The sequence below is a fragment of the Rhea pennata genome, chromosome 3, assembly GCF_028389875.1.
Source record: "Rhea pennata isolate bPtePen1 chromosome 3, bPtePen1.pri, whole genome shotgun sequence".
Classification (NCBI taxonomy): Eukaryota; Metazoa; Chordata; class Aves; order Rheiformes; family Rheidae; genus Rhea; species Rhea pennata.
Window position 1 is genome coordinate 4904656 of NC_084665.1, and position 13979 is coordinate 4918634.

The 13979-nt window shown below is 54.2% G+C and overlaps 1 protein-coding gene across 1 annotated transcript in view; it reads left to right on the forward strand.

Moving 5' to 3' along the window:
* The first annotated feature begins 7208 nt into the window (after positions 1–7208).
* The window catches only part of SPRED2 (sprouty related EVH1 domain containing 2), a 57201-nt gene continuing 50430 nt past the window's right edge, over positions 7209–13979 (forward strand). The window contains exon 1 of the mRNA XM_062571416.1: positions 7209–7366. Coding sequence (XP_062427400.1) covers positions 7320–7366 — 47 coding nt within the window. The 5' untranslated portion in view covers positions 7209–7319. The remainder of the gene's footprint in view (positions 7367–13979) is intronic.

The window sequence follows — 13979 nt, forward strand, 5'->3', positions numbered from 1 at the left end:
GACTGTCCCGCGTGTGAAAATCTGCATGCAACAATTTGCCATATGCCACTGAAGGTACATTATGGGTATTTAAAATAAAACATCTCTTCTGGATGGTCTGATCCAGCTGCCGCGGAGTTCAGTGGGGCTGAAGCAGGCAGTTATTACCAGCGCTCTGTAACACCTCCCATCCCAACCAACCCTCCAGCCACGCTTTTTAAAGCTGCAGTTGAACAATTCTAACGTGCTAAAAGTATAGGCAGGAGAGGATAAAATTCTCTCCCTTAAATACAGCTTTCAGTGCGTCCCATTAGGTGCAAATGCTGGGGTTTTCAGAAACAAGAGAAAAAAAAAATCAGAATCAAAGGCAAATGTTGACCCGCCACAGATCGAGGTTTTCTTCACCATCACTTAAATGCAGCCCATAAATCAAGTACTTCTGACTTACTGAAACAGTCTGTTTTCCAGAAAGTCTTCCATTTGCTGTTTTCCAGCAAATGCTAAATAATTCTTCTCCATCACAATAAACCTCAATTTACCCCACACTCCTCCCCACCTGTAATTTTAGCAGGAAGATATTAAGTGTAGGATGAACAAAAATCCCTTCAGCAGCCAGTTCAGCATACCCAACATCTGAGCTTGTTTTCACTTCCAGCTTTTAAGGCCAGGACATTCACCCAGTAATAACTGGCCCTGGTTTTGCTCAGAGCCTAGAGGAGCTCCTGTGCGGGTTAAGGGACTTTTGCGATGAGTTTGAAGGAGGAACATTGCAGAGGGCTTTTTGCTCCTTCCTGCGACTGGAAGGGTGTGTTAATAACCAAGCACGAAGCAGAGCGATCCGTCTTCATTCTCCAGGAGACAGAACTGGAACACGTACTGGAGCATACGTCCAGTCCCAGAAGATGTGATGAGTAATTTTCACTCCCCTCTTTAGAAGTGGGCAGGGACACGTAATACATTCGTGATTACAAGAACATAAAAGAAGCGAGTGGTGATTTTCCATGGGAATTCTCAGGGACAGCGAGACAGGCGTCCTGGCGGATGGCTGTCTAAGGTATTGCTCTCTGCAGTTCATTAAATTTTCCTCCCCATTTCCTTGTTACGTGCTGTGACTTACCCGTTTCAGAGCCATCCAGTCGTGCGTGGTGTTAACCATGAATGAGTTGTTTAGCTTTAACTCTCCACCTCAGGTCTTCCCAGTGCGCTCAAGCCAGGCCGTTGAATGTGCTACATTTGCTGAGCCGAAGTTTTTATATGGATATTGACACAAGGGAAAATATCTGCTTGGAGAAGAGGGTGGACTGCTGCCTTTTGAAACGAAGTACTGTTGAGGCTCTGTAAAGGACGGCGGGGTCAGCATCGCTGAGCAGCCCTGAAGCCGAGGGCTCAGTTAAGGAGGCTACGTCCAACATCCGTTCCACTTATTTTGCCCCCGTACCACAAACAACTAAATATGAACCAGCACTTTGCTCATTACCCTACTTGAACAGCTTGATTTATTTCCGCAAGTCTTTTCTAATCGATACCTGTGTGCTAGTTTCTGCCACAGCCAGGCCTGGGCCAGGTACATGTGCTATTTTAACTGCTTGGATACTAAACCAGGATCCCGAGAGCATCGCGAGATGCTAGATGAGAAAAATAGGTCAACCCAAGAAAATAGTTTTTGCCATGTGCCTCAGACAGCAGTTTATGCTGTCACCTGCTGGGGTTGACCAAGGAGCCTTGTGCTAAAGGGGGTTTGGGTGTTCAGAAGGCACCATCTCCCCCGAGCTATTTATTAAGCTAAGTTTGGGTACAGGAAGGTGACCAAGTTTCTTCAAGTAGACTCAGTCTCCTTAAAGGCTGAGGCCTAATTCAACTACTTCCTAAGGAAGGAAGGAAAAGGTATGCACAAGCCCTGTGATTTTCCCAGATCCATCCATTTTAGTGCTAACTGGAGTAACCCCTTACCAGAGCCTTGTGAAGAGGCTGGGAGTAGAGTCCGGAGAGCCCGAAACACATCCTACCTGCAGGCGAGGAAGCTCCGGCTTTTCCAAAGTCAGGTTGACTCAGATCCGGAGGTTCCAGTGCATCCGTGATAGCTGCAGCGTCTGTGCACACTCACCTTGCGATCCGATGGGCCAGGCACGCTCCGAGCCAGGAAGGCACCGAAGCAAAGCGCTGCCGGGGAACCGACAGTGAAATGCAAAGGTTTTCACGCAGTTTTTCCTCCTAAGCATTCACGAAAAAAGATAGGAAAGAAGTTTAAAAAGCAGACAGGAACCTCTCTCCTTGTTCAGTGCACACCAGGGACTCAGCTCTAGGGGGACTCCAAAAATGTGCTCCGTGTCGCTAGGTCTGAAGGAGTCACTTCTGTCACCGTTGCTGTCTCACTGGCAGCAGGGTGAAATTTGGGGGGAGGGCGGCTGAAGCGCTGAACTCAAGAGCAGAGCATTTCCCTGCTATCTGCACCGCAAAGACACTGTGTCATGTGCTTGCGAGATTACAATTTGGGTTTGTTATCATCTCTTTATATCAAAAGGAAGTTATGCACACAAAGGAAACACCAAACCATCATGTCAGGAGGCCTATAAATCACTTTCTGTTGAATATTAAGGGGACATCAGAGAACCCAATAGGAAAGCAAGGGGTTGGAGAAGCCCCCTTTTCCTTGCAACCTGCCTAATTTCAAGAAACCTTGCTTTTGTTTTGGGTGAAGGTAAAAGGCACCGTGTGGTTTCGTGAACACAGCAACTGGTGAGGCTGGGTTTCTCCCAGAGCGTGACTCAGGGCTGCAGCAAGCGCTGGTCAGTGCCTCCCCTGCTGCCGCCTCCGTGCTGTCGCCCGCTGGATCCGAGTTCCTGCTCCCCCTCTTCGTTCGGTTCGAAGCACTGACTCGCTCCTCTAACCGGCCATTTCTTCCATTTGAGCCGGTGAGCGCTCAGCTATTTCCGCGACCCCTTCTCCCCGTCCCCATGCCTCCCTTGCACTCCTCCCCCTCAGGCCGCCAGCCTCGAGGGTTCACAAATTGTACAAAGAGGGCGCGTGCATGCAGTGGCGAAGAGATCGCGTAAGCGTTTTCTGGCCAGTAATAAAACACATCACAATAAAAAGAAAAAAGAGGAGAAACCTAGAAAACCATGGGATGGTCAGATCTGGGGCACAGCAGCCTGTTTGGCCATGAGGGTCCCTTTCTGCTTTCCTCTTCTGGTCTTGCAGTCCACAGAAGACTATCCTAGTGAGACTGCAGGACCCTCTCCCCCGGCAGGTCACAGAAAGACTTGTGACGATTCTCTAAACCGCATACCGAAATCTCACTCCTGCTGGAAAAGGCTGCGCGTTTCCAGACTCTGTGACCTACAGGAATGTGTCAAAGCTGAAAGCTTTCAAGCTGGCTGCAAATGTTTCAGATCATTTCTGTAGCTCTTAAATTCTGAGCGATTGCAACGGGGAAAGACACGGATGTTATCACCACTTTTAAAATATGAGTGCTGCTCTGAAGAATTATGGGGGGAGGGTGAACGTCTGGAGGAGAGAGTGATTCAGGACTACTGACTTCCAGTCCTTGCTCATTCAAAGTCACAGAGTGAGTCAGTGGAAAAGTCATTTAAACTAGCACATTCAACATGGCACCAATATTCATATTTAGATTCCTAAACTGATAGCATGGAAGGTCTCAGCTCAAGAGTACGTTGCTCAAAGGCAGGTGCACGTGAAGGTAATGGGCTGCACTGGCAGTCTGCAATAAATGCCATACTGCACTTGGCTCTTTCAAATCCCATTGCTTTTCACCTAAGATCAGCTAAAGCTCTAACAGCACCCGGTGAAGTCCATTTTCAGTCCAAACACAACGTCCACACGCCAGGTTCTCTGCAACAGGTAAAATATAAGCAGTAAGCCTTCCTCTCAAACACAAAACGCAGAATACTCATAGCATGCAAATCATTAGTATGCAGAAGCTGCCGTCTTGAAGCACTGCCACCAATGGCTAATTAATTCTAGGTACTGTAATGATCACATCACAGGGAAAACACCAGTCTGTGCGTAAGCAGGAATTCCGTATCCGTATACAAACATCAGAATACACAAGTAGAAATTGCACCTTCGAGAGCCTTTTCATTCAGAAAAGTTACTCCTCTTTAAAGCGCTACGCACAGGAACCCGCGTGGTAATTTCAATATTAGAAAAACAAAATTCAGTATTTATCAGCACTAAAGGCATGTACGGAGTACTAATAGGGTTGTATGGTGACAGAAATCATTCCAAGAATAAATATCATAGCAACTTCCAAATTAACATGTCAGTGAGAGCAGAGATCAAATGTGAGATCTTGCAAATCCAGAGGCTCAAGAAACCAGATTAGCAAAACTTCAGCTTCAAAGTCTCAGACGCTTTTGCATCTGCCCATTGTGGCAAATACATATACACGCACACACAAAATACACAAAAAGTCACTCGGGTCCCAGAGTCAAGCTCTCAAGCATTAACAAAAGCTGTAAAAGCACAGCCTGGGCACACCGCTCTCCGCAGCCGTATGCGCGTTACGATAGCCATTTAATTACACGATCGCAGGCTGCTTTGGTTTTTCCACATGGCCGTAATTCCCTGCTTATTCCGGTTCTGCGGTAGCTCACTACGAAACACAATGCTCACCTCTTCGCTCCCATCTGTGCTCTCGTTGAGGACTGAGATTTGCATCCTGAAAGACAAAAAAAAAAAAGGAGAGCTGGAAGCCTGTGTAATCTTAGCATCATTTATGAGCGAAAAGAAGGGTGGAAGAGCATCTGATCATTACGTCTAGTCTTTTATGGCGTAAGAGATTAAGAAGTTCCTGCCATTTCTTTGCCCCCAACCATTTATTCCTGCCTCGGACGCAGTTTGCCAAGATGTTTATCATGCCATTCTGAGAACCGGGTCCCTGAATAACTTTCCAAAACGAAGGGGTATCAGGAGTTGTTATTAGCCCGGACCATTTAACGGAGCCAGAGGGTAGCGTAACTCCGCAGGGGGATGCAGTAGCGCGATGGAGCGGGCGTCCAGCCGGGCTTTGCATGGGAACGGCTGGGTGAGTAGGGGGCAGGAGAGAGGCAGCTTTGCCACCCGGACGAGACGCCGCAGGCTGCTCTCCAGCACTGTACAGCGCTAGCACTAATGGAAAGCAACACTGGCAGCACCATGGGCCAATCCTCTAGCAATTAGAAATATGTTATTTTAATATCGCAGCGTGACCAAAGCTGTGATTCTGATCCCATCTCCAAAGGACGCTGCGCTTCCCCTTAGGTGTAAGCAACTCTTAGAGAAGACCTCAAACCTGTAAGTGACTTTTGCCTCCGGGAATGGATGCCAGTAAGTTACTAGCAGTCCACAGGTTTTTTCCAGGTTTCTGCTTCTGATCCTGAAAATATGGACTGTTTAGGATCTGAAACCCAACAGAGCAGAGACACACAGACCATCTCCACCAGCTCCCCCTCCAAATCTGACCACCCCTTCAACACTAAGGCCAGCAGACTAGATTTGGAGCTGCCTTCCTCCACGGAGAGGCTGAAAACTCCTCCGCGGCGAGGCCGGTGCTCAAACGGGACATCTCCCGCATGCCGTCGGCACAGATCCTGCAGCTGAGGAGCTCGTGGAGGCCAGAAGGAGGGACAACACGTTTGGGTAGGACAAAGACGTCTTTTCCCAGGATTGCTCAGTTACACCAGAACCGCTGAAGAAAGCAAAACCAAAACTCATGCTTCGTCACTCAACTTCACGGCCAAACCTTCTTTCCAAAAGTTGGGTGGCGATAAAAAACGCCAAGTTACTGGGCTTATGCTTGCTGCATCCAGCTGCCCCTCTGTGACAGAGGGTTGCGGAGCTGCGCGTAGGTTGTGAAACCACACCGTGAAACCCAGACGAAAGAGAGAAAAGCACTGCTTGTACCATTCAACACCTTTGGCTTCGAACGTCTCTGCAAGTCGCACTGCCCAGCAATAGCGAATCAACTCATCACCCTCCTCCGTTTCTTCTCCTAACCAGAGCAACCCAGGCGGACCTCGGCGCCCGGTCTGCAGCACAGCTGGGCATCTCCGAAGGAAACATTGAGAAGGATCGAAGCGACAGTGCTCAAGGAGATGCTTTTACTTCCAGCTCAGGCAGGAATTTTATGTGGATGTAAAGTCCACACCTCCCTCCTTCTCAAGCAACAACACTGACTTCCCCAAAACTCTTCTTCTGCTATGGCTACGCTATTAAAAAGCTTGCTGCAAACACTGCACGGTGTTGCTAGCCTGGAGAAGAGCAGATCCGTACTCCGGGACCCTCCTACAGCTGGGGGCTAAGCAGAGCACCTACTGCGGTGAGCGGCCCCACTGACAAGAGCACGTCCTGCCGCAGCAATGAGCCTGATGCCTCTCAGCAGACCTTTGCAGGATCAGGCTTACTTATTGCACAAGGCAAAGTATTCATTCTGCGCCCTTTACAGCACACAGCAATCATGGCTTATTTCCCCATGTGAAAGCATTTTATAGCGTGCCTTCAGGGAAAGCACTTTATGGATACACATAAAGAGGGTTATGACAGCGAGCAAGGAGAGAAAAGCGCCAGAAGAGCCAGCCTGCTTCTGCAGCCGGAGGGCAACGCAAGGAGCCGCGGCCCGCTGCGGCGCAGGGCGCCTGCTTGCCCCCGCGGCGCGGCCTCGAGCGGGGCGAAACGCAGCGCCGGCGCCTCCGGCCTGCGCTCCGGGAGCGGCGGGCTCGGCCGAGCCGGGCCGGGCCGGGCCGGGCCGGGCCGGGCCGAGCCGAGCCGGCCCAAACCGAGCAGCGCGCGGCCGATTGGGGTTCGGTGCAAATGAACCGAGCAGCGGCCGGGCCCAACGGAGCCGAGCCGAGCCGGGCCAAACCACGCCGAGTCGAGCTCGGCGGGACGGAGCGGGGCCGAACCGGGCCGCGGGGCGGGCGGCGCCGCCGCGGGGGAGGCGCCACCCGCAGGCGCGTCCCGTCCCCGCCCGCCGCCGCCTGCGCGGGTCCCGGCGGCCGCTCGGCAGCGCCGCCGCCTCCCGCCGGGGCCGCCGCCGCCTCCCGCCGGGGCCGCCGCCGCCGGGCCGTGGCGTGAGCGCGGCCATGGGGCTGCGCCGCTCCCCCGGGCCCGCGCCCCGCCGCGCCCCCGCGGCGCGCTGACCGCCGCCTCTCCTCCCCCTGCCGCCGCCTCTTCCTCCTCCTCCTCCTCCTCCTCCTCCTCCTCGGCCCGGCGACGAGCGAGGCCGGAGCGCCGCGGCCGCCGCACACGCTCCCGCGCCGTCGGGCCCGGCGCGGCCGCGGCCTCCCCCGCCATGTGAAGCGCAGGAAGATGCGGAGGCGCAGCCCGGCCGCCCGCGGCGAGGGATGAGCCGCGACGGGGAGAAGATGACCGAGGACGCCTACCCGGACGAGTGAGCGGGGCGCGGGGCCGCGGGGGGCGCCGCCGCCGCCGGGGCCGGGGGGGTTCGTGCCCCGGCGGGGCGGCCGCCGCGCACTCGCGCTCGCACTCGCAGCGCGCTCGGACGCCCGCGAGTGTGAGTGTGTGTGTGTGTGTGAGTGTGTGTGTGAGTGTGTGTGTGTGCGCTGCAGCTCGCACATCCGCCATTTCGCTCTCTCCCTCCCCCCCCCCCGCCGCTCTCATTTGCATACCGCATTTTCATTCATAAAAAAAAAAAAAAGGGGCACGCAAAACAAAACAGCCGACAGCCCGGGAGCACCGGGCCCGGGGGGGGCGGCGCTCCCCTCGCCGCCGGCCGAAGGGGCGGGGGGGTGGGCGGCCGGGGACGCCGGGCCGGGCCGGGCCGGGCCGCGGGGCGGGCGCGGGCGCGGGCGCGGGGGGGGGGGGGGCAGCGCGGGCCGCCGCCGCCGCCGCCGTTTTGTGAATAGGAGGGGGCGGCCGCGGGCGTCACGTGACGCCGCATTCATAAATCCGGTCGGCGGCGGCGCCCCATTGAGCGCCCCCCGCGCGCGAGCGCGCGCACGCGCCGCCCCGCGCGCGCACGCCGAGGCGCGGGCCAGGCCCGGGTCCCTTCGTGTTTGGCCTCCCCTGCGCGGCTCGGGCTCCCGCCTCCCCCCCGCCCCCCCCGCACGACGTCGTCACGCCGGCGGCCGCGCGTGACCGCGGGCTCGGGCAGAGTTTCCCGTGCAGCGCGCCGAGCTGCGCGGCCCGCTGCCCTCCACGCGAGACCGGGGCCTGGCGAGGCCTCTGCGCGGCCGGCGAGGGTCTGCGGCCGCCCCCGGAGCGTCCCGCGTGTCGCTAGCGCGGGGGGCAGAGCCCGCGCGGGCTGCCCTGCAGCAGCGGCGCTGCTCTCCGTAAAGGCTGCCCGGGTCGGCTCGGCCGCGGGTTGCACCGCTGGGGAGCAGACGGATATTCCTGGATCCCCCCGCGGACGAACGCTCTTGAGGTGCCGCCTCTGAGGTTGCAAAATGACTGACGGTGCTTTTTCTCAAAATAAAATAAAGAAAGACGTTACTGCAGAATTACAGGAACGGTTTTAAAAGACCTACTCGCCAAAACATTGTTCCTGGCTATCTCGTTCTGGTTTTGACAGTCAGAAAAATGACTCACTGCATGCGAGACTGGTTTAATGCCAAATACGATAGGATGTACCGTGCTTTAAAATGACTTCTCTCAGGGCTTATAAAGCATTCTAGAAATTGTGCAACTTCAATTCCGTTTTGGAGCCCAAATTTAATTGGGGGCATGTGCTATGCTATACCTTAATAACATCAAACTGAATTTCACATGTTTTACTCTTGAAAACTCAGTGGAAAGGAAATGGCTTTTGACTACAACACATGTATTAAGAGGAATTGTATTTTCGGCACTTCTTATGAGGAGACTATAAATATATATTTATACATAGCTTTTGAAATTGTGGTTATTTTGAAGTCAGTACAGTTCTTCCAAAAAAAAAAAAAGTTCAATTTCTCTTACAGATTGCCATGACCTAGTCGGCTGGAAAATGAGGCAAACTTGTTTCCAATAAAAGTCTTACAGTTGTTGGTCTGGTTTTTGGTTTCATTTCTCAAATTGGGCAGCAGAGAGAAGAGGAGAGATGGGTTTCTGTGTCGTCTTGGGAGACCTTATGTCTCCACTTCAGTGGACGAGGGCTGGTAGTCTCTAGGTATCTGTATGTTTGCAGCCACGCATGGGGATCGCGAGCGCCGGAAGGGGTTGCCCTGAGTGCATTTTCCTGGGGGCCTTGGTGCAAAGGTGGGCGCTGGTGTAAGACACTGACTGTAGTGGCACATGGAGAGAACTTGGCTCTGGCCTTCTTCTTTTTTTTTTTTTTTTTTTTTTTTTTAATTGTAGGCTGCAGTTTGTTTTGGAATAAATTCTTCCTCCACGTGCCTCGTTGCTCCTGTGCTGAATAGCAGGAGGCTTCATCTAATTGGTTTAATGTACTTCCTATTTGAGTTGGGGAGGGAGGATCTAATGTCCTGCTGCCTTTCCTGTGGTCACTGCTGAACTGAACAGAGTTGTGTTTTGGTCGTTGCTGAAGCAGAGGACTGCGAGGAAGGTTTGTGGGAGACCGGGAGCGCCTGCAAACTAGCGCTGAACCATTTTCCCAGTCGAGTGGCACTATTTTCTTGGCTGCTGGAGGTGTTGACTTTCAGGGCAAATGAAGAACGGAGGTGGTGGTTACCCGGCCCGAGCCACCATTTCTAAGACTAATAACGTCCTTGCTGTTGAAACGTTGGGCTGGTTACGGTACAATTCAGGCCTTTATGTTGCAGGGCACAGTTAGGTATTTTAGGTGAGCCATGGTTTCCTTTGTAAGTTCTTCACTTCCAAGCTTGCATTGATTGATAGTGTTGCTGAAGCTAGTGACTCATATGTTGTTTTTCATTTCGGTGGTGGGTGAAGTGATTTTTCAATATATATGGTGTTAAAAGAAATAAGGACAGGCTCTCCTGATAAGTTTTCTCGGGCTGTCAGAACAATGGTAGCATAGCATGCTATTTGCCCTAGATATCTGGCTTTAATTTGCATAGCTATTCTCATTTCACTGAGTGCACTGTGAGCAAATGTTAACAGCCAGATTACAAAAAAGGACCGCTGTCAGGATGCGTGCTCTGCAGCGCTTTGAATTGGAAACAGTTTGCGAAACAGAGAAGGAAAAATAGGGCTTAGGATGCTGGAGACTCATTGGTTCCTTAATGACTGCACCATTTAAGATCAATACTTAGAGGTCGATCTGTCATTGCCGAGACAGTGGCTCTTTCTGCTGCTACGGCTCTATTTCGGTTTCCCTCCTTCTCCCCCTCCGCAGCTCTCCTGCGTGCGTGTCGGTGATTGCAGGGGGCGGGGGGGGGGGGGCACGCGCCGTAATAAACCGGAGGCAAAAAGCTGCGGTGCCGAGCGCAGGTTAGCAGAGAGAGGTGCCGATCGCAGCACGCTTCGGGCTGCGGCGCTCTGCGCGCTAGCGAGGGGCTGCGCGAGCCCGTCCGGTACGAGCACGAATTATCTCCAGAAAAGGGTAGGTAGCATGCAGCTCGGCTGTGTGCCGGCGGCGTATTTATGCTTCTCAGTAGGAGTATTCAGCAGAATCCGAAAGCATAAAATGATTCAATTATGCCCCAGGGCTGCCTTCGCTCGTTGTGATGCACAGTTCCAAGAAAGTCACAGGAAGTAATTAGCTGGAAAAGGTCAGCGAACGAGGAAGTGTTGGTGCGGAGCGTTGCGCTGCTTGGGATCGAGGAGCGAAGCCCCGCGCCGGCCGCGCGAGCGGGTGTGCTCCGCGCCGCGGCTCCCGGCCGGGACTGAACATCTGGGGCATCCCTGCTACTTAATGAAAGTGCATTTGATTTTTTTTCTTCCTTTCTTTCTTCTTCTTCTTTTTTTTTTTTTTTTTTTAAGCGTGCTGGCACAGACCTGGTGCTGGGACTGTAAATGCACGTTCCAAACTTTTGCAAATGTGATTAGCAAGCTTCCGAAGCTTTTTAGGAAGCTGGTTTAAGTGGGCTGTGCCGTTGCTGCTCTGGAGCGTTGCAGAGGGTTGCTGTGTTGTATTACCAAGCCAGCAAAGCACAGTGTTGGAGCGCACGGTTGCTTCGGGGTAGTGCATTTTTCCCATTCCAGGCAAAGAGAATTAAACTTGACTCATAGTAATTTGTCCTTTCGCTGGTCCCCAAATCCCACTTCCTTCCCTCGCTGGAAAGGGATCAGCGGACACTTGCTCTGACGACTGCACATGCATCAGTGTTGCAGTTTGCCCTTTACACTAAAAAAAAAAATCATTTCTTTCATTTTTCATTTTCAAAACAACTTTGCCCAATGCTGCCGATTTTTCTTTAGATGTAATAAGCAGTTCATTCAACTAACTCTTTGCTGCCAGCTTCAGCCGGGGGGAAGACATGGGACATACCATGTGTCATGACATTATTGCTCACCAATAGGACAGGAAATGAAAGATTGCCAAAATATAACTGTTTATTTCTTGGCCTGAAAATGTGACTGTTTAAAATATTACATGTAAGTAGCTGCTTTGTTCAGTTCCTTGGAGAGCTCGCTGTTTATAAGGGAATCGCTCTATCAGATGGAAAAAACCCAAAAAGCGATTGACCCTTTCCGCTTCTGTCTTGGAAGCAGCTGGAAAAGGAGCTATAGGCGGCCGACTCGCGGAGACGGTGCCTGGTCGGCCGACTCGAGGAGAGGTTTCGGGGAGGGGGATCGCGCGCAGGCGAGCGGGAAGGAGCCGGGCTGGCGCCTCCCCGCGGGCTCGGCGCTCCGGCCCGGCCCGCGGCTCAGCGCAGCCCCAGCAAAACCCAAATCGGCTTTCGAGGGGGCGAGATGCAAAAAAAAAAAAAAACCACCCAGCTTTGGGTCGGGGAGTAAACGGCTCGGATGCGCTGCCAGGGCGGATCGTCTCCGCGGGCGCCGTGGCGAGAGCCGGGGCAGCCGGCGGCAGGAGGGGTCTCGCTGCGCAGCGCTGGGAGCTTCTGCGACCCGTTTCTTGCGGCCTGTTTTACCCTCGCGGTGGCGCACCCTCTGGCGTGGGTTAAACGCTGCGAGACTCCTCCGTAACGGGGACTCGGTTCTCTGGGAGCTGGATTTAAACCACGAAATTGTTTCCTTTAGGCCACCCAGCCGCGGTGAGATGACGGTGATCGTCGTGCTGCTTTTGGACCGGGTTGGAAAATAGTAACCGTGGAGCAAGAGACAGCTCACCGCTGGTTTCAGCCCCTGCTTTCGCGTTACTACCCGTGCACACGAAGTCAATAAATTTAATTTCCTTCCCTCTAGCAGAACGAGAGTAAATTATTGGCCGGAGGTGGGAAACCTGGGCAGATACGGAGCGCTGGACGCAGGGTTTCGGAGGCGCGGGGCCGCCGGCGCGTCGGAGGACGGGCGCTCCTGAAGCCGTAGCGGGCACCAGAGAAACAGCAAAGAGAAGAGCGAGCGCCGGGGCGGCGGTGCTGCGCCGGGGGGGGACGCGTCCGCCGGGACTGCCGCCGCTGCGGCTCGGGCCGCCCGTGGCGCAGGCGGAGCGCCTCGGGTCTCCGGCGGCGGGCGCTTCGACGCCTTCGCTTCGCGCCCCCCCCCCCCCCCCCCCCCCGGGCTGGCGTCGGATCGGCTTTTTGGAGCAAGCCTGGAGTCGGGCGACCGTTAGGTGGGCAAGGATCGTCTTTCCAGCCAGCAGGTTGCCTTCAGGCCGCCTAAAACCTTCAGGGCCGCGTGGGCTCGCCGCCCGGAGCCGCTTGCTTGCTGCTTCTGGAGCATCTCGGCGTATTTTCTGCTCATTTTCTCTGTTTCACTTCTTCTTTTGTGCTCTCTCGTTTCCTTTCCCTTGCACTGGTTTTTGTGCCTTGCTTGTTTTCTTTTCCAGGACGCCGTTCCTTCAAGCATCGACCTTGGCTGGAAGTGGGACTTCTGCCCCCACCCCAGCTCCTTTTCCTGATGCTTTCTCCTCTTTCTCTGCTTACAGGCTGCCCAGCCGCAGAGGCTCTTGCGAATGCCATCCAAACAGCTGGCAAAGTGAAACCCTGGCTGTTTAACGCGACAGAAGTAGATGCTTCACCTTAGAAGTAAATTATGTTTTCTCAAAAACACTTATTTCAGAGTGCGCTTTCAACGTTGTAAAGAAGTTTGTGCTGATAGTCAGCAGGTTCTACGTGTTGCATTAGGTCTAAGTGAAATTTAACACAAATTAATGATCTTTTTCTTTCCTCTGATTCGCTTGTTCTTTGGTTCTTGCATGCACGTGTGCTCCAGTCCCCAGGAAGGCTCGAAATGCTGAGATTTTTACCTTGCACTAGGCAGGAGACCTGTATGGGCAGTCCCACAATTTTGCAGGCAGAAATCGCAGCTAAAGATTAGCCAGCCTCCCTCCCCGTCCGCCGCCCCCTCGGCGCGCCGAGATGCCTCGCGCTGCCTGAGCGCTCAGCGCGCAGTCAGGAGCAGCATTAGTTCCCTTTGCAGTAGTTGAAACGCACCATTAAGGTGGTTTTGCAGCTCACGACGTTTCAAAACGCGGCGGGAAGTCGCGGAGCCTTTTTTGGAGGAGGAGGAGGAGGAGAACAGGAGGTGGAAGCAAGCTCCCCCGTAGCCTCCTCTCCCGCAAAGGAGAGCCGGCGGCGTGCCGCAGCGCCCGCTCCTCGCCGCTCGCGTTCGGCGCGAGCCGGGGACCCGTGACGTTTCTGAGCGCGCCTGCCTGGTTCCCGAGCCCTTGGAAAGCAGCCTGCCCGTTTACATGCCTTGGCGAGCCGGCCGCTCTGCCCCCGCGCTGATCCGAGGCTACGGGCGCTGCGCACGTCGCGGCGCGCGCGGGAGCGCGTCTTGCCTCCAGCTGGGGCGGAGCGAGTCGCGGTGGGTGAGCGGGCTGGCGAAGGCGCTGGCGGCGCAGGTGCTTCCCTACGGTCGGATCCTGCAATGCCTTGGGACTGGGTCAGCAGGAAAATGCATCCCAGGCTGCTTTTCTGGAGGTCTTTAAGAGCGGCATGCTCCAAGGGCTGAGAAGAGAGAAAGTATCCAGCTGTTCGTATTGCAGGGCTGCTTTTTTCTTCTTTTTCCCGTGGTCA